At 49.5% G+C, this 27,450-nt stretch overlaps 1 protein-coding gene across 1 annotated transcript in view; it reads right to left on the reverse strand.

The window, feature by feature from the left end:
- Positions 1-11,926: 11,926 nt before the first annotated feature.
- The window catches only part of LOC115183231 (AP-1 complex subunit sigma-2-like), a 44,493-nt gene continuing 28,969 nt past the window's right edge, over positions 11,927-27,450 (reverse strand). Inside the window, exon 4 of the mRNA XM_029744570.1 lies at positions 11,927-12,435. Within this exon, the coding sequence (XP_029600430.1) occupies positions 12,400-12,435 (36 nt within the window). The 3' untranslated portion in view covers positions 11,927-12,399. The remainder of the gene's footprint in view (positions 12,436-27,450) is intronic.

Raw genomic sequence — 27,450 nt, forward strand, 5'->3', positions numbered from 1 at the left:
ACGTCACAGCGCCTCTAGACTAGAGCCTCCACAGGGTCTGTGCAACAGGCTGAACGGCTGGACGTCAAGCCGCTCTAGACTAGAGCCTCCACAGGGTCTGTGCAGCAGGCTGAACATAACGGTGTCTCTAGACTAGAGCCTCCACAGGGTCTGTGCAGCAGTCTGAACGGTTGAACGTCACGGTGCCTCTAGACTAGAGCCTCCACAGGGTCAGTGCAGCAGGCTGAACGTCACGGCGCTCTAGACTAGAGCCTCCACAGGGTCTGTGCAGCAGGCTGAACGTCACGGCGCTCTAGACTAGAGCCTCCACAGGGTCTGTGCAGCAGGCTGAACGTCACGGCGCTCTAGACTAGAGCCTCCACAGGGTCTGTGCAGCAGGCTGAACGTCACTCTAGACTAGAGCCTCCACAGGGTCAGTGCAGCAGGCTGAACGTCACAGCGCTCTAAACTAGAGCCTCCACAGGGTCTGTGCAGCAGGTTGAACGGCTGACCGTCAAGCCGCTCTAGACTAGAGCCTCCACAGCGTCAGTGCAGCAGGCTGAACGGCTGAACGTCAAGCCGCTCTAGACTAGAGCCTCCACAGGGTCTGTGCAGCAGGCTGAACGTCATAGCGATCTAGACTAGAGCCTCCACAGGGTCTGTGCAGCAGGCTGAACGTCACTCTAGACTAGAGCCTCCACAGGGTCAGTGCAGCAGGCTGAACGTCACAGCGCTCTAAACTAGAGCCTCCACAGGGTCATTTCAGCAGGCTGAACGTCAAGCCGCTCTAGACTAGAGCCTCCACAGGGTTAGTGCAGAAGGCTGAATGGCTGAACGTCAAGCCGTTCTAGACTAGAGCCTCCACAGGGTTTGTGCAGCAGGCTGAACGTCATGGTGCTCTAGACTAGAGCCTCCACAGGGTCAGTGCAGCAGGCTGAACGTCACGGCGCTCTAGACTAGAGCCTCCACAGGGTCTGTGCAGCAGGCTGAACGTCACTCTACACTAGAGCCTCCACAGGGTCAGTGCAGCAGGCTGAACGTCAAGCCACTCTAGACTAAAGCCTCCACAGGGTCTGTGCAGCAGGCTGAACGGCTGAACGTCACGGCGCTCTAGACTAGAGCCTCCACAGGGTCAGTGCAGCAGGCTGAACGTCACGGCGCTCTAGACTAGAGCCTCCACAGGGTCAGTGCAGCAGGCTGAACGTCCCGGCGCTCTAGACTAGAGCCTCCACAGGGTCAGTGCAGCAGGCTGAATGGCTGAACGTCACGGCGCTCTAGACTAGAGCCTCCACAGGGTCTGTGCAGCAGGCTGAACGTCACAGCGCCTCTAGACTAGAGCCTCCACAGGGTCAGTGCAGCAGGCTGAACGTCACGCCGCCCTAGACTAGAGCCTCCACAGATTCAGCGCAGCAGGCTGAACGTCATGGTGCTCTAGACTGGAGCCTCCACAGGGTCTGTGCAGCAGCCTGAACGGCTGAATGTCACGCCGCCCTAGACTAGAGCCTCCACAGATTCAGTGCAGCAGGCTGAACGTCACAGCGCTCTAGACTAGAGCCTCCACAGGGTCTGTGCAGCAGGCTGAACGTCACGGCGCTCTAGACTAGAGCCTCCACAGGGTCTGTGCAGCAGGCTGAACGTCAAGCCGCTCTAGACTAGAGCCTCCACAGGGTCTGTGCAGCAGGCTGAACGTCATGGTGCTCTAGACTAGAGCCTCCACAGGGTCTGTGCAGCAGGCTGAACGGCTGAACGTCACGGTCCCTCTAGACTAGAGCCTCCACAGGGTCAGTGCAGCAGGCTGAACGTCACGCCGCTCTAGACTAGAGCCTCCACAGGGTCTGTGCAGCAGGCTGAACGTCACAGCGCCTCTAGACTAGAGCCTCCACAGGGTCTGTGCAACAGGCTGAACGGCTGGACGTCAAGCCGCTCTAGACTAGAGCCTCCACAGGGTCTGTGCAGCAGGCTGAACATAACGGTGTCTCTAGACTAGAGCCTCCACAGGGTCTGTGCAGCAGTCTGAACGGCTGAACGTCACGGTGCCTCTAGACTAGAGCCTCCACAGGGTCAGTGCAGCAGGCTGAACGTCACGGCGCTCTAGACTAGAGCATCCACAGGGTCTGTGCAGCAGGCTGAACGTCACGGCGCTCTAGACTAGAGCCTCCACAGGGTCTGTGCAGCAGGCTGAACGTCACGGCGCTCTAGACTAGAGCCTCCACAGGGTCTGTGCAGCAGGCTGAACGTCACTCTAGACTAGAGCCTCCACAGGGTCAGTGCAGCAGGCTGAACGTCACAGCGCTCTAAACTAGAGCCTCCACAGGGTCTGTGCAGCAGGTTGAACGGCTGACCGTCAAGCCGCTCTAGACTAGAGCCTCCACAGCGTCAGTGCAGCAGGCTGAACGGCTGAACGTCAAGCCGCTCTAGACTAGAGCCTCCACAGGGTCTGTGCAGCAGGCTGAACGTCATGGCGATCTAGACTAGAGCCTCCACAGGGTCTGTGCAGCAGGCTGAACGTCACTCTAGACTAGAGCCTCCACAGGGTCAGTGCAGCAGGCTGAACGTCACAGCGCTCTAAACTAGAGCCTCCACAGGGTCAGTGCAGCAGGCTGAACGTCAAGCCGCTCTAGACTAGAGCCTCCACAGGGTTAGTGCAGAAGGCTGAATGGCTGAACGTCAAGCCGTTCTAGACTAGAGCCTCCACAGGGTTTGTGCAGCAGGCTGAACGTCATGGTGCTCTAGACTAGAGCCTCCACAGGGTCAGTGCAGCAGGCTGAACGTCACGGCGCTCTAGACTAGAGCCTCCACAGGGTCTGTGCAGCAGGCTGAACGTCACTCTACACTAGAGCCTCCACAGGGTCAGTGCAGCAGGCTGAACGTCAAGCCACTCTAGACTAAAGCCTCCACAGGGTCTGTGCAGCAGGCTGAACGGCTGAACGTCACGGCGCTCTAGACTAGAGCCTCCACAGGGTCAGTGCAGCAGGCTGAACGTCACGGCGCTCTAGACTAGAGCCTCCACAGGGTCAGTGCAGCAGGCTGAACGTCCCGGCGCTCTAGACTAGAGCCTCCACAGGGTCAGTGCAGCAGGCTGAATGGCTGAACGTCACGGCGCTCTAGACTAGAGCCTCCACAGGGTCTGTGCAGCAGGCTGAACGTCACAGCGCCTCTAGACTAGAGCCTCCACAGGGTCAGTGCAGCAGGCTGAACGTCACGCCGCCCTAGACTAGAGCCTCCACAGATTCAGCGCAGCAGGCTGAACGTCATGGTGCTCTAGACTAGAGCCTCCACAGGGTCTGTGCAGCAGCCTGAACGGCTGAATGTCACGCCGCCCTAGACTAGAGCCTCCACAGATTCAGTGCAGCAGGCTGAACGTCACAGCGCTCTAGACTAGAGCCTCCACAGGGTCTGTGCAGCAGGCTGAACGTCACGGCGCTCTAGACTAGAGCCTCCACAGGGTCTGTGCAGCAGGCTGAACGTCAAGCCGCTCTAGACTAGAGCCTCCACAGGGTCTGTGCAGCAGGCTGAACGTCATGGTGCTCTAGACTAGAGCCTCCACAGGGTCTGTGCAGCAGGCTGAACGTCACGGCGCTCTAGACTAGAGCCTCCACAGGGTCTGTGCAGCAGGCGAACGTCATGGTGGTCTAGACTAGAGCCTCCACAGGGTCTGTGCAGCAGGCTGAACATCAAGCCGCTCTAGACTAGAGCCTCCACAGGGTCTGTGCAGCACACTGAACGGCTGAACGTCACGGTGCTCTAGACTAGAGCCTCCACAGGGTCAGTGCAGCAGGCTGAACGTCACGGCGCTCTAGACTAGAGCCTCCACAGGGTCTGTGCAGCAGGCTGAACGTCACTCTAGACAAGAGCTTCCACAGGGTCAGTGCAGCAGGCTGAACGTCACAGCGCTCTAAACTAGAGCCTCCACAGGGTCAGTGCAGCAGGCTGAACATCAAGCCGCTCTAGACTAGAGCCTCCACAGGGTCTGTGCAGCAGGCTGAACGTCACTCTAGACAAGAGCCTCCACAGGGTCAGTGCAGCAGGCTGAACGTCACAGCGCTCTAGACAAGAGCCTCCACAGGGTCAGTGCAGCAGGCTGAACGTCACGGCGCTTTAGACTAGAGCCTCCACAGGGTCTGTGCAGCAGGCTGAATGTCACTCTAGACTAGAGCCTCCACAGGGTCAGTGCAGCAGGCTGAACGGCTGAACGTCACGGCGCTATAAACTAGAGCCTCCACAGGGTCAGTGCAGCAGGCTGAACGTCAAGCCGCTCTAGACTAGAGCCTCCACAGGGTCAGTGCAGCAGGCTGAACATCAAGCCGCTCTAGACTAGAGCCTCCACAGGGTCTGTGCAGCAGGCTGAACGTCACGGCGCTCTAGACTAGAGCCTCCACAGGGTCAGTGCAGCAGGCTGAACGTCACGGCGCTCTAGACTAGAGCCTCCACAGGGTCAGTGCAGCAGGCTGAATGGCTGAACGTCACGGCGCTCTAGACTAGAGCCTCCACAGGGTCTGTGCAGCAGGCTGAACGTCACAGCGCCTCTAGACTAGAGCCTCCACAGGGTCAGTGCAGCAGGCTGAACGTCACGCCGCCCTAGACTAGAGCCTCCACAGATTCAGCGCAGCAGGCTGAACGTCATGGTGCTCTAGACTAGAGCCTCCACAGGGTCTGTGCAGCAGCCTGAACGGCTGAATGTCACGCCGCCCTAGACTAGAGCCTCCACAGATTCAGTGCAGCAGGCTGAACGTCACAGCGCTCTAGACTAGAGCCTCCACAGGGTCTGTGCAGCAGGCTGAACGTCACGGCGCTCTAGACTAGAGCCTCCACAGGGTCTGTGCAGCAGGCTGAACGTCAAGCCGCTCTAGACTAGAGCCTCCACAGGGTCTGTGCAGCAGGCTGAACGTCATGGTGCTCTAGACTAGAGCCTCCACAGGGTCTGTGCAGCAGGCTGAACGGCTGAACGTCACGGTCCCTCTAGACTAGAGCCTCCACAGGGTCAGTGCAGCAGGCTGAACGTCACGCCGCTCTAGACTAGAGCCTCCACAGGGTCTGTGCAGCAGGCTGAACGTCACAGCGCCTCTAGACTAGAGCCTCCACAGGGTCTGTGCAACAGGCTGAACGGCTGGACGTCAAGCCGCTCTAGACTAGAGCCTCCACAGGGTCTGTGCAGCAGGCTGAACATAACGGTGTCTCTAGACTAGAGCCTCCACAGGGTCTGTGCAGCAGTCTGAACGGCTGAACGTCACGGTGCCTCTAGACTAGAGCCTCCACAGGGTCAGTGCAGCAGGCTGAACGTCACGGCGCTCTAGACTAGAGCCTCCACAGGGTCTGTGCAGCAGGCTGAACGTCACGGCGCTCTAGACTAGAGCCTCCACAGGGTCTGTGCAGCAGGCTGAACGTCACGGCGCTCTAGACTAGAGCCTCCACAGGGTCTGTGCAGCAGGCTGAACGTCACTCTAGACTAGAGCCTCCACAGGGTCAGTGCAGCAGGCTGAACGTCACAGCGCTCTAAACTAGAGCCTCCACAGGGTCTGTGCAGCAGGTTGAACGGCTGACCGTCAAGCCGCTCTAGACTAGAGCCTCCACAGCGTCAGTGCAGCAGGCTGAACGGCTGAACGTCAAGCCGCTCTAGACTAGAGCCTCCACAGGGTCTGTGCAGCAGGCTGAACGTCATGGCGATCTAGACTAGAGCCTCCACAGGGTCTGTGCAGCAGGCTGAACGTCACTCTAGACTAGAGCCTCCACAGGGTCAGTGCAGCAGGCTGAACGTCACAGCGCTCTAAACTAGAGCCTCCACAGGGTCAGTGCAGCAGGCTGAACGTCAAGCCGCTCTAGACTAGAGCCTCCACAGGGTTAGTGCAGAAGGCTGAATGGCTGAACGTCAAGCCGTTCTAGACTAGAGCCTCCACAGGGTTTGTGCAGCAGGCTGAACGTCATGGTGCTCTAGACTAGAGCCTCCACAGGGTCAGTGCAGCAGGCTGAACGTCACGGCGCTCTAGACTAGAGCCTCCACAGGGTCTGTGCAGCAGGCTGAACGTCACTCTACACTAGAGCCTCCACAGGGTCAGTGCAGCAGGCTGAACGTCAAGCCACTCTAGACTAAAGCCTCCACAGGGTCTGTGCAGCAGGCTGAACGGCTGAACGTCACGGCGCTCTAGACTAGAGCCTCCACAGGGTCAGTGCAGCAGGCTGAACGTCACGGCGCTCTAGACTAGAGCCTCCACAGGGTCAGTGCAGCAGGCTGAACGTCCCGGCGCTCTAGACTAGAGCCTCCACAGGGTCAGTGCAGCAGGCTGAATGGCTGAACGTCACGGCGCTCTAGACTAGAGCCTCCACAGGGTCTGTGCAGCAGGCTGAACGTCACAGCGCCTCTAGACTAGAGCCTCCACAGGGTCAGTGCAGCAGGCTGAACGTCACGCCGCCCTAGACTAGAGCCTCCACAGATTCAGCGCAGCAGGCTGAACGTCATGGTGCTCTAGACTAGAGCCTCCACAGGGTCTGTGCAGCAGCCTGAACGGCTGAATGTCACGCCGCCCTAGACTAGAGCCTCCACAGATTCAGTGCAGCAGGCTGAACGTCACAGCGCTCTAGACTAGAGCCTCCACAGGGTCTGTGCAGCAGGCTGAACGTCACGGCGCTCTAGACTAGAGCCTCCACAGGGTCTGTGCAGCAGGCTGAACGTCAAGCCGCTCTAGACTAGAGCCTCCACAGGGTCTGTGCAGCAGGCTGAACGTCATGGTGCTCTAGACTAGAGCCTCCACAGGGTCTGTGCAGCAGGCTGAACGTCACGGCGCTCTAGACTAGAGCCTCCACAGGGTCTGTGCAGCAGGCGAACGTCATGGTGGTCTAGACTAGAGCCTCCACAGGGTCTGTGCAGCAGGCTGAACATCAAGCCGCTCTAGACTAGAGCCTCCACAGGGTCTGTGCAGCACACTGAACGGCTGAACGTCACGGTGCTCTAGACTAGAGCCTCCACAGGGTCAGTGCAGCAGGCTGAACGTCACGGCGCTCTAGACTAGAGCCTCCACAGGGTCTGTGCAGCAGGCTGAACGTCACTCTAGACAAGAGCTTCCACAGGGTCAGTGCAGCAGGCTGAACGTCACAGCGCTCTAAACTAGAGCCTCCACAGGGTCAGTGCAGCAGGCTGAACATCAAGCCGCTCTAGACTAGAGCCTCCACAGGGTCTGTGCAGCAGGCTGAACGTCACTCTAGACAAGAGCCTCCACAGGGTCAGTGCAGCAGGCTGAACGTCACAGCGCTCTAGACAAGAGCCTCCACAGGGTCAGTGCAGCAGGCTGAACGTCACGGCGCTTTAGACTAGAGCCTCCACAGGGTCTGTGCAGCAGGCTGAATGTCACTCTAGACTAGAGCCTCCACAGGGTCAGTGCAGCAGGCTGAACGGCTGAACGTCACGGCGCTATAAACTAGAGCCTCCACAGGGTCAGTGCAGCAGGCTGAACGTCAAGCCGCTCTAGACTAGAGCCTCCACAGGGTCAGTGCAGCAGGCTGAACATCAAGCCGCTCTAGACTAGAGCCTCCACAGGGTCTGTGCAGCAGGCTGAACGTCACGGCGCTCTAGACTAGAGCCTCCACAGGGTCAGTGCAGCAGGCTGAACGTCACGGCGCTCTAGACTAGAGCCTCCACAGGGTCTGTGCAGCAGGCTGAGCGTCACAGCGATCTAGACTAGAGCCTCCACAGGGTCAGTGCAGCAGGCTGAACGGCTGAACGTCATGGTGCTCTAGACTAGAGCCTCCACAGGGTCTGTGCAGCAGGCTGAACGTCACAGCGCCTCTAGACTAGAGCCTCCACAGGGTCAGTGCAGCAGGCTGAACGTCAAGCCATTCCTATGGGGGAAATGAGTTCCCTCTGGTTCGTTCAGCCATTCCTATGGGAGAAATGAGTTCCCTCTGGATCGTTCAGCCATTCCTATGGGGGAAATGAATTCCCTCTGGTTCGTTCAGCCATTCCTATGGGGGAAATGAATGGGGAAAGAATAGGGTTATGGGATAAACGCCAAAAATAAGGTCTGAGGTTAACACAGGTTTAGGAGATGTTATAGGTTTTGTCTGAGAGATCAGTCCATTAAAATGACCTTTATAAATGATTAACCTTATCCACCATGAGGTGGGGTTGGATAGTGTTAAACATGCTACTGAAGTCAATGAATACAATTTTCACTAGGCTTTTTGCCTGTTCTAAACATTGGTAGATATTGTTCAGCATGACCAGTAACATATCATCAACACCCCTGGAGGCCCTCACCACATGGTGGGACTGTAATGGAGGCCCTGACCACATGGTGGGACTGTAATGGAGGCCCTGACCACATGGTGGGACTGTAATGGAGGCCCTGACCACATGGTGGGACTGTAATGGAGGCCCTGACCACATGGTGGGACTGTAATGGAGGCCCTGACCACATGGTGGGACTGTAATGGAGGCCCTGACCACATGGTGGGACTGTAATGGAGGCAGTAGTTTGTCATCTCACTGATTTGAGGAATTGAATACTTCCCCTGAATACAATTCAAGTGGTAATTGATTGTAACTTTATCCAGCACATCCTCCATTGAAGATCGGGTATGGGCACGCTCCCTCTCTGAAACATTGAGGATTTGTGGGCAAATACAGTAATACTTTAGCATGTGGAAACAGTGCCAGAGAAATAACCAAAAAATGGATTGCTGTCATACCTTGTCCATAGACTACTTACATGATAAGGAAACCAGCATGTAATTCCGTAATTTAGGTGAACTATTCCTTTAAGAGTGCTAGCTCAGCTTAAAGTTTAGAATAATACAGCCATTTTGTAACATTTGTATCGTGGATTCCTCAATGGTTTCTATTGTCTTCTAAATCTCATGAACTCCTAAGTAGTGAAACTGATTAATGGACAATTTAATTCTGCAAGTCAATGGACATGAACTACCAGCCAGTGACGAGCCCATGGCCATGAGGATAAAATATTAACTTTGTATTTTAATAGAGAATGTATCAACATTACACAGTAAACCATGGACTCTTCAGAGACAGGAGAATGTATCAACATTACACAGTAAACCATGGACTCTTCAGAGACAGGAGAATGTGTCAACATTACACAGTAAACCATGGACTCTTCAGAGACAGGAGAATGTGTCAACATTACACAGTAAACCATGGACTCTTCAGAGACAGGAGAATGTGTCAACATTTAAGTGATAATTCCCACGAAGCTGGTGCTTGAGGGATATATTGGCCCAGCAAACCATGCCGATACGTCCTCCAAACACCGGCTTCTAGGGACCTATCACTTTTATACAAAGGGTTTACCAACATATTCAAATAATGATTGACATGTTTTCATGAACTTTATTTTAATGAATTTATTCATACTATTTAATCCTTCCACAAGATATAGTCCTGACACAAATCTACGGTTGCTACCCAAGCCGCCTGGTCGTTCGTTCTATCGGTTCGGTTGCCAGAGACGTGACCCAGTCGTTTGGTCTTTGTGTTCTGTATCTATGGACGTATCCCAGTCGTTTGTTCTAAATGTCCCATACTGGCTGGCAACGTTCTTCTCCCTTGCTTTCTAGCTAGCCAACTACGGCTAACTTACAGTCACGTCAAACAGTGCAGCCAGAATAACAACAACAAAGGAGGTGCATTTGCATTTGTTTCAGCTGTTTTCTAATGACATTTATTTGGATACATCCATAACAATGAGCTAATGATGCGTAATTTCACCTGGTGTAGAAAATGTGCTCTCTCGTCAGGACGCTGTTGTTCAGAGGAGCCAACAACACAGCTAAAGACAATCACTTAAAACCAAATCAGGAACGACTGTAAACTAGCTGCACTTCGTTTCGTTTGACCTGTTTTCTATTGATAGTTCTTTGTATTTACAGTTGAAGTAGGAAGTTTACATACACCCTAGCCAAATACATTTAAAAACTCACTTTTTCACAATTCCTGACATTTAATCCTTGTAAAAATTCCCTGTCTTAGGTCAGTTAGGATCACCATTTTATTTTAAGAATGTGAAATGTCAGAATAATAGTAGAGAGAATGATTTGGGGTGGCAAGTAGCCTAGTGGTTAGAGAGTCAAACTAGTAACCGAAAGGTTGCAAGATTGAATCCCCGAGCTGACAAGGTAAAAATCTGTCGTTCTGCACCTGAACAAGGCAGTTAACCCACTGTTCCTAGGCTGTCATTGAAAATAAGAATTTGTTCTTAACTGACTTGCCTAGTTAAATAAAGGTAAAATAAAAATGTATTTCAGCTTTTATTTCTTTCATCAAATTCCCAGTGGGTCAGAAGTTTACATACACTCAATTAGTATTTGGTAGCATTGCCTTTAAATTGTTTAACTTGGGTCAAATGTTTCGGGTAGCCTTCCACAAGCTTCCCACACTAAGTTGGGTGAATTTTGGCCCATTCCTCCTGACAGAGCTGGTGTAACTGAGTCAGGTTTGTAGGCCTCCATGCTCGCACACGCTTTTTCAGTTCTGCCCACAAATTTTCTATAGGATTGAGGTCAGGGCTTTGTGATGGCCACTCCAATACCTTGACTTTGTTGTCCTTAAGCCATTTTGCCACAACTTTGGAAGTATGCTTGGGGTCATTGTCCATTTGAAAGACCCATTTGTGACTAAGCTTTAACTTCCTGACTGATGTCTTGAGATGTTGCTTTAATATATCCACATAATTTTCCATCCTCATAATTTTCCATCCTCACATCTATTTTGTGAAGTGCACCAGTCCCTCCTGCAGCAAAGCACCCCCGCAACATGATGCTGCCACCCTCGAGCGTCTACTAAATGACGTAAATGTGTTCCTCAGCTTGCAAACCTCCCCCTTTTTCCTCCAAACATAACAATGGTCATTATGGCCAAACAGTTATATTTTTGTTTCATCAGACCAGAGGACATTTCTCCAAAAAGTACGATCTTTGTCCCCATGTGCAGTTGCAAACCGTAGTCTGTCTTTTTTATGGCGGTTTTGGAGCAGTGGCTTCTTCCTTGCTGAGCGGCCTTTCAGGTTATGTCGATATAGGACCCGTTTTACTGTGGATATAGATACATTGTACCTGTTTCCTCCAGCATCTTCACAAGGTCCTTTGCTGTTGTTCTGGGATTGATTTGCACTTTTCACACCAAAATATGTTCACCTCTAGGAGATGGAACGTGTCTCCTTCCTGAGCGGTATGACGGCTGCGTGGTCCCATCGTGTTTATACTTGCATACTATTGTTTGTACAGATGAACGTGGTACCTTCAGGCGTTTGGAAATTGCTCCCAAGGATGAACCAGACTTGTGGAGGTCTACAATTTTTTACTGAGGTCTTGGCTGATTTCTTTTGATTTTCCCAAGATGTCAAGCAAAGAGGCACTGAGTTTGAAGGTAGGCCTTGAAATACATCCACAGGTACACCTCCAATTGACTCAAATGATGTCAATTAGCCTATCAGAAGCTTCTAAAACCATGACATCATTTCCTGGAATTTTCCAAGCTGTTTAAAGGCACAGTCAACTTAGTGTATGTAAACTTCTGACCTACTGGAATTGTGATACAGTGGATTATAAGTGAAATAATCTGTCTGTAACCAATTGTTGGAAAAATGTATTGCGTCATGCACAAAGTAGATGTCCTAACCGACTTGCCAAAAATATAGTTTGTTAAAAACAAATTTGTGGAGTGGTTGAGTTTTAATGACTCCAACCTAACTGTATTTAAACTTCAGACTTCAACTGTATTCATAAAAATGATTCATGATTTCGACTGCCTGCCAGTCTGTCTCGTCCAGTCATGTTCATTACTATGGGACAGCTGGAGATTGAATTTGAATATTGAAACAATGTTGCACATGTCTGAGAGACAAACAGCAAGGTTTATACAAATCTCTGCTGTTAAAACTAAATGTTAGTCTAAAAGAAATATGAGATAATATCTAGATGCTTTTTATAGTGGAGATCAAGTTTATAAATTGCCTGGCTGGGCTGATGAGACAGTGGATTGCGCAGTCAGATGGAACAGAGTAAATAGGCATTTTAACGGCATAGATTTTGCCGGTAGTCACTTGTGGAATTGACCGGCTGGAATGCAGATTTAACCAAATCAGCATTCAGGATTAGACCCACCCGTTGTATTATACACAGTAAACCATGGCCTCTTCAGATCGACAACAAACAGTGGAAACAGCTGATGGAAGTATGTGAGAAACTGAAAGTGTGGACCAATGACCTATGACCTTTGATGATGTAGCCGTGGTCCTGTGTGGATCAGTTGGTAAAGCATGGCACTTTAGGGGGCTGAGGATGATGAGCCAGGTGCTGGAGGGACCATGTTCTGGGGGGGGGGAGTGGTCACGTGTTGAGTGGGAGGGGCTCCTCATGCAGAGTGGACAGGACAGCAGTGGAATGGTGACAGCAGCTGACAGCAGTAGTGGACGTTTAGTACACAGGCACATTAAAGTACTCATGACGGGGCTGAGGGAAGAGAGATGCACACAGCTGTAAGACAACAGCCATCCCAGGTCCCACCCCGACCCACGACAGACAGACACATACAGCATCCACATGACTGGGCGATGAGAGGGAGAAGCAGGCAGAGCTTCATAGATTAATAGACTACAGATCTGCACACTGTGAATAAAGGCCTGTATAAATAATCATAATACCGTTTTGAAGAACAGTCCAAATGTTCTGTAAAGACAAACTATCATTGTTGGCTTTAACCTGAGATTTGTTTAAAGTGCTAAACAGACTTCACAAGATTACAGGTTAGACAAATGTACACAGAGATAAAAAACACAGACACAAACCCTCACAAACTGTTTTCCAGTGATATAAAAACATTTAGTAACTGCCTTCCATGAATAGCAAACGTTACAACAGACTGGGAACCAGATATGGGTTTGATGCCCAGATATGGGTTTGATGCACAACAACAGACTTCATAACTAGGGGTTGATGCACGACTAGGGTTGCAAAGGGTCTGAATTATTCCTGGAATTTGGGGAAATTTGCTTAAATTCATCAAAAAAGTTAGCTTATAACAGTGAACTTTTTATTTGTGGGATAAACATAAGACAATTCTAGGTCTTATGGCATATTTTGGTTAAACTATCCACAATTCAATGGAATTGCAACCCTCTGTATGCACAGTGCATTCTACCATCACATGTACAGCTGATTCTCAAGATCTGGTACACTAATGAGATGCTATTGAGCCCACACTACTACACTGTCTGAGACAAGGACTACATGCTTTCTGGTAAGTTTTGATTACAATACTGGGTGGGGTGAATATATTTTATATGACATACATGATTTGTTGTAACCTACAGCAAAGTGTGTTTAAATCATTTCTAACTTGTTAGCAATTTCGGCTAGTTAGTTTTTGCTACCATGTGGGTTTTACCTTGATTGAATCTGATAACTGAGGAGTGTTAATTCACCTGTTTCCATACATGTTTCATTTTAAAACATTTATCTTATAAAGGAGTTGTTTAATCTAATGTAACTATTTATCTGTACATGGAATTGTATTTGTTTTATTTATTTTTATTTTTTTCTAATCTTTACAGGAAAATGCCACGGGCACTATCTGATGTGTGGAGACATTTCACTGAAGCTAATGTAAAAGGAAAAGCTGTGTACTATACTACTTGTGGGCTATACTCGGCCTTGTCTTAGGACGGTAAGTTGGTGTTTGGAGACATCCCTCTAGTGGTGTGGGGGCTGTGCTTTGGCAAAGTGGGTGGGGTTATATCCTGCCTGTTTGGCCCTGTCCGGGGGTTTCATCGGATGGGGCCACAGTGTCTCCTGACCCCTCCTGTCTCAGCCTCCAGTATTTATGCTGCAGTAGTTTATGTGTCGGGGGGCTAGGGTCAGTCTGTCACATCTGGTGTATTTCTCTTGTCTTTTCCGGTGTCCTGTGTGAATTTAAATATGCTCTCTCTAATTCTCTCTTTCTCTCTTTCTTTCTTTCTTTCTTTCTTTCTTTCTTTCTTTCTCTCTCTCGGAGGACCTGAGCCCCAGGACCATGCCTCAGGACTACCTGGCTTGATGACTCCTTGCTGTCCCCAGTTCACCCGACCGTGCTGCTGCTCCAGTTCCAACTGTTCTGCCTGCAGCTATGGAACCCTGACCTGTTCACCGGACGTGCTACCTGTCCCAGACCTGCTGTTTTCAACTCTCTAGAGACAGCAGGAGCGGTAGAGATACTCTCAAAGATCGGCTATGAAAAAACCAACTGACACTTACTCTTGTGTTACTGACTTGTTGCACCCTCGACAACTACTATGATTATTATTATTTGACCATGCTGGTCATTTATGAACATTTGAACATCTAGGCCATGTGCTGTTATAATCTCCACCCGGCACAGCCAGAAGAGGACTGGCCACCCCTCATAGCCTGGTTCCTCTCTAGGTTTCTTCCTAGGTTTTGGCCTTTCTAGGGAGTTTTTCCTAGCCACCGTGCTTCTACACCTGCATTGCTTGCTGTTTGAGGTTTTAGGCTGGGTTTCTGTACAGCACTTTGAGATATCAGCTGATGTAAGAAGGGCTATATAAATAAATTTGATTTGATTTGAATGACCTTGGACCACAGAAGGTATTTGCACTGGTGACAGACAACGCTGCGAACATGAAGGCTGCTTGGTCTAAAGTGGAGGAGTCCTACCCTCACATCACACCCATTGGCTGTGCTGCTCATGCATTGAATCTGCTCCTCAAGGACATCATGGCACTGAAAACAATGGATACACTCTACAAGAGAGCCAAGGAAATGGTTAGGTATGTGAAGGATCATCAAGTTATAGCAGCAATCTACCTCACCAAGCAAAGTGAGAAGAATAAGAGCACCACATTGAAGCTGCCCAGCAACACCCGTTGGGGTGGTGTTGTCATCATGTTTAACAGTCTCCTGGAGGGGAAGGAGTCTCTCCAAGAAATGGCCATATCACAGTCTGCCGATATGGACAGCCCCATCAAGAGGATCCTCCTGGATGATGTATTTTGGGAGAGAGTGGTAAGATTATACCCTGATGAAGACAGCTTGTCTGTTGAAATGTTGGACATAAATATTTTTGCATCTGAGCTCCTAGAGTGTGCAACTCTCCTTTACTTTTTGAGAGAGTGGTAATCAGCCTGAAACTCCTGAAACCTACAGCAGTAGCCATTGCACGGATTGAGGGAGACAATGCCATCCTGTCTGATGTTCAGACTCTGCTTGCAGATGTAAGAGAAGAAATCCATACTGCCCTGCCCACTTCACTGTTTCTCCAAGCAGAGGAAACTGCAGTTCTGAAATACATCAAAAAGCGTGTAGACTTCTGCCTGAAGCCCATACACGCCGCAGCGTACATGTTGGACCCCAAGTATGCTGGCAAAAGCATCCTGTCTGGGCCAGAGATCAACAAGGCCTATGGTGTCATCACTACCGTGTCTCGCCACCTTGGCCTGGATGAGGGCAAGGTACTTGGCAGTCTGGCGAAGTACACTTCCAAGCAAGGGCTTTGGATGGAGATGCAATATGGCAGTCTGGTGAAGTACACTTCCAAGCAAGGGCTTTGGGATGGAGATGCAATATGGCAGTCTGGCGAAGTACACTTCCAAGCAAGGGCTTTGGGATGGAGATGCAATATGGCAGTCTGGCGAAGTACACTTCCAAGCAAGGGCTTTGGGATGGAGATGCAATATGGTAGTCTGACAAAGTACACTTCCAAGCAAGGGCTTTGGAATGGAGATGCAATATGGTAGTCTGACGAAGTACACTTCCAAGCGAGGGCTTTGGGATGGAGATGCAATATGGCAGTCTGGCGAAGTACACTTCCAAGCGAGGGCTTTGGGATGGAGATGCAATACGGTAGTCGTGCCAACAGATCTCATCAGCCACCTGGTGGAAGAAGGGACTTTGTGGATCTGAGGCTCTTTCCCCTGTTGTCTCCATCATCCTCCAAATCCCACCAACATCAGCCGCCTCAGAGTGCAACTGGTCCTTGTTTGGGAACACACACACCAAAGCACGCAACAGGCTGACCAATACAAGGGTTGAAACATTGGTGGCCATCCGGGCAAATTTGATGCTTTTTGAGCCTGACAACGAGCCAACCTCAACAAGGTTGGAAAGGGACAGTGAAGATGAGGCCTCAGTCTGATGTTCAAGAGGTGGACATTGAGGAGGTCCAGGGAGAAGACATGGAAGCCTGAGAGGAAGACAACCAAAGCTTTAGTTTCTAGACTATCATTTTACAGATGTATGTTGAAAACGTTTTTGGGAGATGTGATGGATCTTTGGGGATCGCTCCCCTCCTGTACTCCTTGTTCACTCATAACTTCACGGCCAGGCATGACTCCAACACCATCATTACATTTTCAGATGACACAACAGTGGTAGGCCTGATCACCGACAATGTTGAGACACCGGCAACGTTGTGCCCTGTTCACCGGACGTGCTACCTGTCCCAGACCTGCTGTTTTCAACTCTCTAGAGACAGCAGGAGTGGTAGAGATACTCTCAAAGATCGGCTATGAAAAGCCAACTGACATTTACTCCTGAGGTGCTGACCTATTGAACCCTCGACAACCATTGTGATTATTATTATTTGACCCTGCTGGTCATTTATGAACATTTGAACATCTAGGCCATGTGCTGTTATAATCTCCACCCGGCCATGTTCTGTTATAATCTCTACCCGGCACAGCCAGAAGAGGACTGGCCACCCCTCATAGCCTGGTTCTTCTCTAGGTTTCTTCCTAGGTTCTGGCCTTTCTAGGGAGTTTTTCCTAGCCACCGTGCATCTACACCTGCATTGCTTGCCGTTTGGGGTTTTAGGCTGGGTTTCTGTACAGCACTTTGAGATATCAGCTGATGTAAGAAGGGCTTTATAAATACATTTGATTTGATTTGACAGGAGGTGGTGAGAGACCTGGCCGTGTGGTGCCAGGACAACAACCTCTCCCTCAACGTGATCAAGACAAACGAGATGATTGTGGACTACGGGAAAAAGAGGACCGAGCACACCCCAGCTACAGACGCACAAATATCATACCCCCAAGACATGCTAACCTCTCACCATTACAATAACAGGGGAGGTTATCATACCCCCATGACATGCTAACCTCTCTACATTACAATAACAGGGGAGGTTATCATACCCCCAAGACATGTTAACCTCCATTACAATAACAGGGGAGGTTATCATACCCCCACGACATGCTAACCTCTCACCATTACAATAACAGGGGAGGTTATCATACCCCCACGACATGCTAACCTCTCACCATTACAATAACAGGGGAAGTTATCATACCCCCAAGACATGCTAACCTCTCTACATTACAATAACAGGGGAGGTTATCATACCCCCACGACATGCTAACCTCTACATTACAATAACAGGGGAGGTTATCATACCCCCACGACATGCTAACCTCTCACCATTACAATAACAGGGGAGGTTATCATACCCCCACGACATGCTAACCTCTCACCATTACAATAACAGGGGAGGTTATCATACCCCCATGACATGCTAACCTCTCTCCATTACAATAACAGGGGAGGTTAGCATTTTATATCATACCCCCAAGACATGCTAACCTCTCTACATTACAATAACAGGGGAGGTTAGCATACCCCCACGACATGCTAACCTCTCTACATTACAATAACAGGGGAGATTAGCATACCCCCAAGACATGCTAACATCTCTACATTACAATAACAGGGGAGGTTATCATACCCCCAAGACATGCTAACCTCTCTCCATTACAATAACAGGGGAGGTTAGCATACCCCCACGACATGCTAACCTCTCTACATTACAATAACAGGGGAGGTTAGCATTTTATATCATAACCCCAAGACTAGCTAACCTCTCTCCATTACAATAACAGGGGAGGTTAGCATACCTCCAAGACATGCTAACCTCTCTACATTACAATAACAGGGGAGGTTAGCATTTTATATCATACCTCCAAGACATGCTAACCTCTCCCCATTACAATAACAGGGGAGGTTAGCATTTTACATCATACCCCCAAGACATGCTAACCTCTCACCATTACAATAACAGGGGAGATTAGCATACCTCCAAGACATGCTAACCTCTCTACATTACAATAACAGGGGAGGTTAGCATTTTATATCATACCTCCAAGACATGCTAACCTCTCCCCATTACAATAACAGGGGAGGTTAGCATTTTATATCATACCCCCAAGACATGCTAACCTCTCTCCATTACAATAACAGGGGAGGTTAGCATTTTATATAATACCCCCAAGACATGCTAACCTCTCTCCATTACAATAACAGGGGAGGTTAGCATTCTTTTTTTTGGGGGGGGGAGGGTAATATTTATGCCTCTGTATTTTTAATTTAGAGGTGTTTAGAAACATATTCTATTCTTATTTACAATAAAAGTGACTCCAAAATGACACCCATACGTTATTTACCATTCATTTCTATTGGGCACAAGATAATCTGAAACACAACCAAAACAAACAGCAAATGCATCCAACAAATTTGTAGTCGCAAGCTAGATGTAGTCATTGCGTGCTGGGAATATGGGACCAAATTCAAAAATGTGTGAATATATAATATATAAGTGAATTTGTCAGAATACTTTTGGTCCCCTAAACAGCTGTAATTTCTAAACGGTTCACCCGATATGATTTAAAAAAAAAAAAAAAAAAAACATCCAATGAATGAAATCTGACAGTCTGCACTTTAACCTCACAGTGCTGGAGTACAGATTTGTCACTGTCCCAATACTTTTCGAGCTCACTGTACTTGATTTACCTTGATGTGAAGTTGAATTAATGTTTAGGTAGTGCCACACCGGCGGTCACGAGTCATGACGGCAGTCAAATTCCACGCGTCCGTTTAGTCACAGTAATTAGTCTTCTCCAAGCTCTGATGCTGCTGATGATCATTAGTAGCCTACCAAACTAGCTAACTGCCTGGTACTCAGCACTCTATTGTCCCTCTAATCACTCTGACATCAATGCAAATATATTCAAAAATCTAATCAAACACTTAATGTGAGCCCATTAGCTCATGTTGCGTAACATTTCTATAGGCTATGCATGAGTGATGGCCTCTATTAAAAAGAGGAGGATCCTACCAGCTTTCTATAGGCTAGACCTACTATATTTATTTCTCAACTTTCCTAATATTAAGCACATTGCTTGTCTTTACAACAGGAGTATAGCCTACCTGACTGGTATGAAAATGAACCACGGGAAAAGCAACGTCCATTTGCTATTTAAGTCTGTAGATGACAGGTATTTTTTCCCCCTGTTTCGAGACAGGTACATGATAATGGTCCATTCTAAATCAAAACAAATTTCACACATATATTATTTAGTCTATGTAAAGACAATATTAAATCAAGAATAGCTGGCTGACTGGCTGGCTGATGGGTGACAATATTAGCCTATCACTTGTGAATGATGCCCAGCTTGTGCGCAGCAAGGCAAGAAACGGCGCCTTTTTTTTGCGACTTTGTCAAATCATAGTCGCACAACTCATGTAGCCTAGCCCATAGTCCTATATGTTTTAATAAGGTTAGTAGCCCATAGGCCTATATGTTTTAATAAGGTTAGTATCACTAAGGTGGCTAAACAGCTTCTTAAAATAAAGCACATGAATCCACTTTACAACGGGTGTAGAGAACTGGCATACATAAGCAGGGCGTGAGTTTCAAGTTCGGGGAAGATCATTTTCACCATAAAAATGCCCCTTTGCAATAAAAGCATTAGATGCATATTCTCATTTGCGGTCACTTTTGAGAATGGTGTTTTCCAGCAAATTTATTGCACTTATTGCCTACTGCTGTGTGTGTATTGCTGCGATTATAATGTGAAGAAATAGCCTAATAGTTTATTAACATTTTAAGCTAAATGTTCTGATCTGTTGCATCAACCTCATTGGTTAAAAAAGTTTTTGGGATGCTAGAGGTTGAATTAATTTGGGATCTATCATTTCCCACAAGTATGTTTTTTTTTGGGGGGGGGGGGCATTACGGCCACACAAAGGGGATGTTGCCGGGAAATTCGAGGCATTATCAAGTGCTTGTCTCATTGTGAATGAGAGACTGATGAAGTGTGTACAGCCTGTGCAATAAACTAAGCTGGGAAATTCGAGGCATTATCAAGTGCTTGTCTCATTGTGAATGAGAGACTGATGAAGTGTGTACAGCCTGCGCAATAAACTAAGCAGAGCTCAGGCCTTTCATGATACTGTTTTCAAATCATCATTAGAGTCTAATCATGCAGCCTTACAATGTATTAAACATCAAAACGTAAAGCCCAACGTTGGTAGAACTAAAGTTACATTAATAACTCTACATGAAGCGTATAGGAGGACCTGTTTCTTTGTTAACCGCTCAACACAGAATAGCTGCATGAGGGCACTACCTCAAATCTTTTGGAGAAAATATCCTTTCTATTTTATTCAGCTATGTTCAATTATATTCTTCATACTATAAAATAATGCTATGGAATTCTTGTCTGCAAAATGAACTAGTGTAGCCCACAGCCATTTGGCATAGACAGATCAGGACCTAACATCAGGACAACTCAGAGTATGCTATTCTGTTCTTCTGAAATAGACCACATTTTCTTCATATCATGTTTCTTTAGACCTGTCTAAAATAAATAATGGATTTATTGTGAAGGTGGAGGCTATATTAAATGGATTTATTAGACTTTTTTTTAAATGTTCCAAAGGTGTGGAAGCCAGGAGATAAATGTGTTTATGTTAAGTAGACCAACAGTTATTTGCTTGACAATCACCGGCTGATGAAATTTCCGCCACAGCCCTAGTAGTGCTTCCCTCGACCCTGTACCAAACTCCGTTTTTGTTTGTATATTTCATTGGTGTTCTCCTGTGTGCTTCTTATCCTTTGACCAGTCTTAAGAGATAGAAGTCTGAGGTTTTGACTAACGGTGGAGAAGGAGAAAATAAAACTTGCAACCTGTTGTTGACCTCTTTATTTTGTCACTCAACCCAAACTTTAAGAACCTGTATGCATGGTAAGCAGAGCTCCCCATGCTCCCTTAAACCTTATCCAATCAGGATACAGAGAGAAACTTCCCTTATCCAATCAGAATACAGAGAGAAACTTCCCTTATCCAATCAGTATACAGAGAGAAACTTCCCTTATCCAATCAATATACAGAGAGAAACTTCCCTTATCCAATCAGTATACAGAGAGAGAAACTTTCCTTATCCAATCAGTACACAGAGAGAGACTTCCCTTATCCAATCAGTACACAGAGAGAGACTTCCCTTATCCAATCAGTATACAGAGAGAGAAACTTTCCTTATCCAATCAGTGTACAGAGAGAAACTTTCCTTATCCAATCAATATACAGAGAGAAACTTCCCTTATCCAATCAGTATACAGAGAGAGAAACTTCCCTTATCCAATCAGTATACAGAGAGAAACTTCCCTTATCCAATCAGTACACAGAGAGAAACTTCCCTTATCCAATCAGTATACAGAGAGAGAAACTTTACTTATCCAATCAGTACACAGAGAGAGTAACTTCCCTTATCCAATCAGAATACAGAGAAACCTTCCTTCGTCCTCTAGTGCTGAGTGTGTATTTAGAATCGGCTCAGTATTTTAACAAAGCGCTGCGGTCGCTCTGCAATACCACTGAGCTGCTCCAGTTTCATTAAAATAGCTTCATCCTAAGCCCTGAGGTATGCCTTCCTTCCTCCATATTAATTAGTGCATCATGTGCTTCCCCTATGGCAGACCACTCTAGCAACCTAAGCCCCCATTCTCATTTCACTGGAATGTTTCCTGCTGGACACCTTTAGATACTCAGACGCGGCCAAAACCAGTCCAGTTTGGGTTCATATCCGATGCTTACTGACTGGTGTTGCCATCTACTTTCCCCACAGCATTACAAGGTGAACAGTATGCTACATGCAGTCACCGAATACAGCACACTGAACACATTGCTGAATGATCGACTGGCTGGTTCACACCATGCTGACTGGCTGGTTCACACCATGCAGACTGACTGGTTCACACCATGCTGACTGACTGGTTCACACCATGCTGACTGACTGGTTCACACCATGCTGACTGACTGGTTCACACCATGCTGACTGGCTGGTTCACACCATGCTGACTGACTGGTTCACACCATGCTGACTGGCTGGCTGGTTCACACCATGCTGACTGACTGGTTCACACCATTCTGACTGACTGGTTCACACCATGCTGACTGACTGGTTCACACCATGCTGACTGGCTGGCTGGTTCACACCATGCTGACTGACTGGTTCACACCATGCTGGCTGGCTGGTTCACACCATGCTGACTGACTGGTTCACACCATGCTGGCTGGCTGGTTCACACCATGCTGGCTGGCTGGTTCACACCATGCTGACTGGTTCACACCATGCTGACTGACTGGCTGGTTCACACCATGCTGACTGACTGGTTCACACCATGCTGACTGACTGGTTCACACCATGCTGACTGGCTGGCTGGTTCACACCATGCTGACTGGCTGACTGGTTCACACCATGCTGACTGGCTGGCTGGTTCACACCATGCTGACTGACTGGCTGGCTGGTTCACACCATGCTGACTGGCTGGCTGGTTCACACCATGCTGACTGACTGACTGGCTGGTTCACACCATGCTGACTGACTGACTGGTTCACACCATGCTGGCTGGCTGGTTCACACCATGCTGACTGGCTGGCTGGTTCACACCATGCTGACTGGCTGGCTGGTTCACACCATGCAGACTGGCTGACTGGTTCACACCATGCAGACTGACTGGCTGGTTCACACCATGCAGACTGACTGGCTGGTTCACACCATGCTGACTGACTGGTTCAAACCATGCTGACTGACTGGTTCAAACCATGCTGACTGGCTGACTGGTTCACACCATGCAGACTGACTGGCTGGTTCACACCATGCAGACTGGCTGGCTGGTTCACACCATGCTGACTGACTGACTGGCTGGCTGGTTCACACCATGCAGACTGACTGACTGGCTGGCTGGTTCACACAATGCAGACTGACTGGCTGGCTGTCTGGTTCACACCATGCTGACTGGCCAACTGACTGACTGGTTCACACCATGCAGACTGACCGGCTGGTTCACACCATGCTGACTGGCTGGTTCACACCATGCAGACTGACTGGCTGGTTCACACCATGCAGACTGACCGACTGACTGGCTGGTTCACACCATGCTGACTGGCTGGTTCACACCATGCTGACTGTCTGACTGGCTGGCTGGTTCACACCATGCAGACTGACCGACTGACTGGCTGGTTCACACCATGCTGACTGGCTGGTTCACACCATGCAGACTGACTGACTGGCTGGCTGGTTCACACCATGCTGACTGGCTGGTTCACACCATGCTGACTGACTGACTGGCTGGTTCACACCATGCTAAATGACTGGCTGACTGTATCAGTCATACAACACTCCACTCTGAACACCATGCACCATGGTATTTACCCAGCAGGACCTGGTGTAAAGGGGAGGTACTCCAATCCGCTATAAGATCTCCTCATTAGGTAAACCTCCCCAGTCCTCATTCTGGATCTACAAACACACAACCAGCCAATCAGAGAGGTTTCTCAGTGGTCAGCTGAGCAGGTCTGAGCAGAGAGAAAAATAACTGTGGGCGGAGGTTCTCCTCTGCACTGTTGAACCAGTAAATATGAATCAGGAATTAAGATTGAGTGTCGCACTTTAATGTCCGAAATATTAAATTGCGTCACAGGCTCTCTCCATTTTCCCTCAAAACGTTGTTTTCCCCCGTAGAGGGTGGCTGGGGAGTGAAGTGGGTGGAGGGGGGGTCTCTGGTCATTCTCTGGTCTCTCTCCTCTTATCTGGTCTCTCTCCTCTCTCATCTCTCTCCTCTCTCTCATCTGGTCTCTCCTCTCTCTCTGGTCTCTCTCCTTATCTGGTCTCTCTCCTCTCTCTGGTCTCTCATCTCTCTGGTCTCTCCCCTCTCTCTCTCTGGTCTCTCCCCTCTCTCTCTCATCTCTCCCCTCTCTCTGGGCTCTCTCCTCGCTGGAATCTCTTGCCTCTCTGACCTCTCTCCGGTCTTTCTCCTTTCTCTCTGGCCCCTGTCTTCTCTCTGCTCTCTCCGGTCTCTCTTCTCTCTCTGGTCTCTCTCCTCTCTCTGGTCTCTCTCCTCTCTCTGGTCTCTCTCCTCTCTCTGGTCTCTCTCCTCTCTCTGGTCTCTCTGGTCTCTCCTCTCTGTAGCCTGGTCTCTACACACAATGAGACTTTGTCTCTGAGCTGCCATTCTGCCTATCTGGCCCTGATCCCTGTTTTAAACCAAAATCCTATAAGAGCTGGAGTTGGACTATCAAGAGCTCTGCCTCAGGGGAGTAACAGCAGTACGGCTGTGAGGAGTAGCAGTACAGCTGTGAGAAGTAGCAGTACGGCTGTGAGGAGTAGCAGTACGGCTGTGAGGAGTAGCAGTACGGCTGTGAGGAGTAGCAGTACGGCTGTGAGGAGTAGCAGTACGGCTGTGAGGAGTAGCAGTACGGCTGTGAGGAGTAGCAGTACGGCTGTGAGGAGTAGCAGTAAGGCTGTGAGGAGTAGCAGTACGGCTGTGAGGAGTAGCAGTACGGCTGTGAGGAGTAGCAGTACGGCTGTGAGGAGCAGCAGTAAGGCTGTGAGGAGCAGCAGTAAGGCTGTGAGGAGGAGCAGCAGTAAGGCTGTGAGGAGCAGCAGTAAGGCTGTGAGGAGCAGCAGTAAGGCTGTGAGGAGTAGCAGTAAGGCTGTGAGGAGTAGCAGTGAGGCTGTGAGGAGTAGCAGTGAGGCTGTGAGGAGTAGCAGTACGGCTGTGAGAAGTAGCAGTACGGCTGTGAGAAGTAGCAGTAAGGCTGTGAGAAGTAGCAGTACGGCTGTGAGGAGTAGCAGTACGGCTGTGAGGAGTAGCTGTGAGGCTGTGAGGAGTAGCAGTACGGCTGTGAGGAGTAGCAGTACGGCTGTGAGGAGTAGCAGTACGGCTGTGAGGAGTAGTAGTACGGCTGAGAGGAGTAGCAGTACGGCTGTGAGGAGCAGCAGTACGGCTGTGAGCAGTAGGTGTGAGGAGTAGCAGTACGGCTGTGAGGAGTAGCTGTGAGGAGTAGCAGTACGGCTGTGAGGAGTAGCAGTACAGCTGTGAGGAGTAGCAGTACGGCTGTGAGGAGTAGCAGTACGGCTGTGAGGAGTAGCAGTACGGCTGTGAGGAGTAGCAGTACGGCTGTGAGGAGTAGCAGTACGGCTGTGAGGAGTAGCAGTACGGCTGTGAGGAGTAGCAGTACGGCAGTGAGGAGTAGCAGTACGGCAGTGAGGAGTAGCAGTACGGCAGTGAGGAGTAGCAGTACGGCTGTGAGGAGTAGCAGTACGGCTGTGAGGAGTAGCAGTGAGGCTGTGAGGAGTAGCAGTACGGCTGTGAGGAGTAGCAGTACGGCTGTGAGGAGTAGCAGTACGGCTGTGAGGAGTAGCAGTACGGCTGTGAGGAGTAGCTTTGAGGAGTAGCAATAAGGAGTAGCAGTAAGGCTGTGAGGAGCAGCAGTACGGCTGTGAGGAGTAGCAGTACGGCTGTGAGGAGTAGCTGTGAGGAGTAGCTGTGAGGAGTAGCTGTGAGGAGTAGCTGTGAGGAGTAGCAGTACGGCTGTGAGGAGTAGCTGTGAGGAGTAGCTGTAAGGAGTAGCTGTAAGGAGTAGCAGTAAGGCTGTGAGGAGTAGCAGTACGGCTGTGAGGAGTAGCAGTACGGCTGTGAGGAGTAGCAGTATGGCTGTGAGGAGTAGCTGTGAGGAGTAGCTGTAAGGAGTAGCAGTACGGCTGTGAGGAGTAGCAGTAAGGAGTAGCAGTACGGCTGTGAGAAGTAGCTGTAAAGAGTAGCAGTACGGCTGTGAGGAGGAGCTGTAAGGCTGTGAGGAGTAGCTGTAGGGCTGTGAGGAGGAGCTGTAAGGCTGTGAGGAGTAGCTGTACGGCTGTGAGGAGGAGCTGTACGGCTCTGAGGAGTAGCAGTACGGCTGTGAGGAGTAGCAGTACGGCTGTGAGGAGTAGAAGTACGGCTGTGAGGAGTAGCTGTAGCAGTACGGCTGTAAGGAGTAGCAGTACGGCTGTGAGGAGTAGCAGTACGGCTGTGAGGAGTAGCAGTACGGCTGTAAGGAGTAGCAGTACGGCTGTGAGGAGTAGCAGTACTGCTGTAAGGAGTAGCAGTACGGCTGTAAGGAGTAGCAGTACGGCTGTGAGGAGTAGCAGTACGGCTGTAAGGAGTAGCAGTACGGCTGTAAGGAGTAGCAGTACGGCTGTGAGGAGTAGCAGTAAGGCTATGAGGAGTAGCAGTACGGCTGTAAGGAGTAGCAGTACGGCTGTACGGCAGTGAGGAGTAGCAGTACGGCTGTAAGGCGTAGCAGTAAGGCTGTGAGGAGTAGCAGTACGGCTGTGAGGAGTAGCAGTATGGCTGTGAGGAGTAGCTGTGAGGAGTAGCTGTAAGGAGTAGCAGTACGGCTGTGAGGAGTAGCAGTACGGCTGTGAGGAGTAGCAGTATGGCTGTGAGGAGTAGCTGTAGCAGTACGGCTGTAAGGAGTAGCAGTACGGCTGTAAAGAGTAGCAGTACGGCTGTGAAGAGTAGCAGTACGGCTGTGAGGAGTAGCAGTACGGCTGTGAGGAGTAGCAGTACGGCTGTAAGGAGTAGCAGTACGGCTGTAAGGAGTAGCAGTACGGCTGTAAGGAGTAGCAGTACGGCTGTAAGGAGTAGCAGTAAGGCTATGAGGAGTAGCAGTAAGGCTATGAGGAGTAGCAATACGGCTGTAAGGAGTAGCAGTACGGCTGTACGGCTGTGAGGAGTAGCAGTACGGCTGTAAGGAGTAGCAGTAAGGCTGTGAGGAGTAGCAGTACGGCTGTGAGGAGTAGCTGTACGGCTGTAAGGAGTAGCAGTACGGCTGTGAGAAGTAGCAGTACGGCTGTAAGGAGTAGCAGTACGGCTGTGAGGAGTAGCAGTATGGCTGTGAGGAGTAGCTGTAGCAGTACGGCTGTGAGGAGTAGCAGTACGGCTGTGAGGAGTAGCAGTACGGCTGTGAGGAGTAGCTGTAGCAGTACGGCTGTGAGGAGTAGCAGTGAGGCTGTGAGGAGTAGCAGTACGGCTGTGAGGAGTAGCAGTAGGCTGTGAGGAGTAGCAGTACGGCTGTGAGGAGTAGCAGTAGTGTGAGGAGTAGCATTGAGGCGTGGTGAGGAGTAGTAGCATTACGGCTGGAGGAGTAGCAGTACGGCGTGAGGAGTAGCAGTACGGCTGTGAGGAGAGAGCAGTACGGCTGTGAGGAGTAGCAGTACGGCGTGGAGGAGTAGAGTAAGGCCTGAGAGGAGTAGACAGTACGGCTGTGAGGAGTAGCTTGAGAGTAGCAGTAAGGCTGGAGAGTGAGTAGCAGTACGGCAGTGAGGAGTAGCAGTACGGCTGGAGGAGTAGCAGTACGGCTGTAAGGAGTAGCA

This window comes from Salmo trutta, unplaced genomic scaffold, assembly GCF_901001165.1.
Source record: "Salmo trutta unplaced genomic scaffold, fSalTru1.1, whole genome shotgun sequence".
In the NCBI taxonomy this organism is placed as follows: domain Eukaryota; kingdom Metazoa; phylum Chordata; class Actinopteri; order Salmoniformes; family Salmonidae; genus Salmo; species Salmo trutta.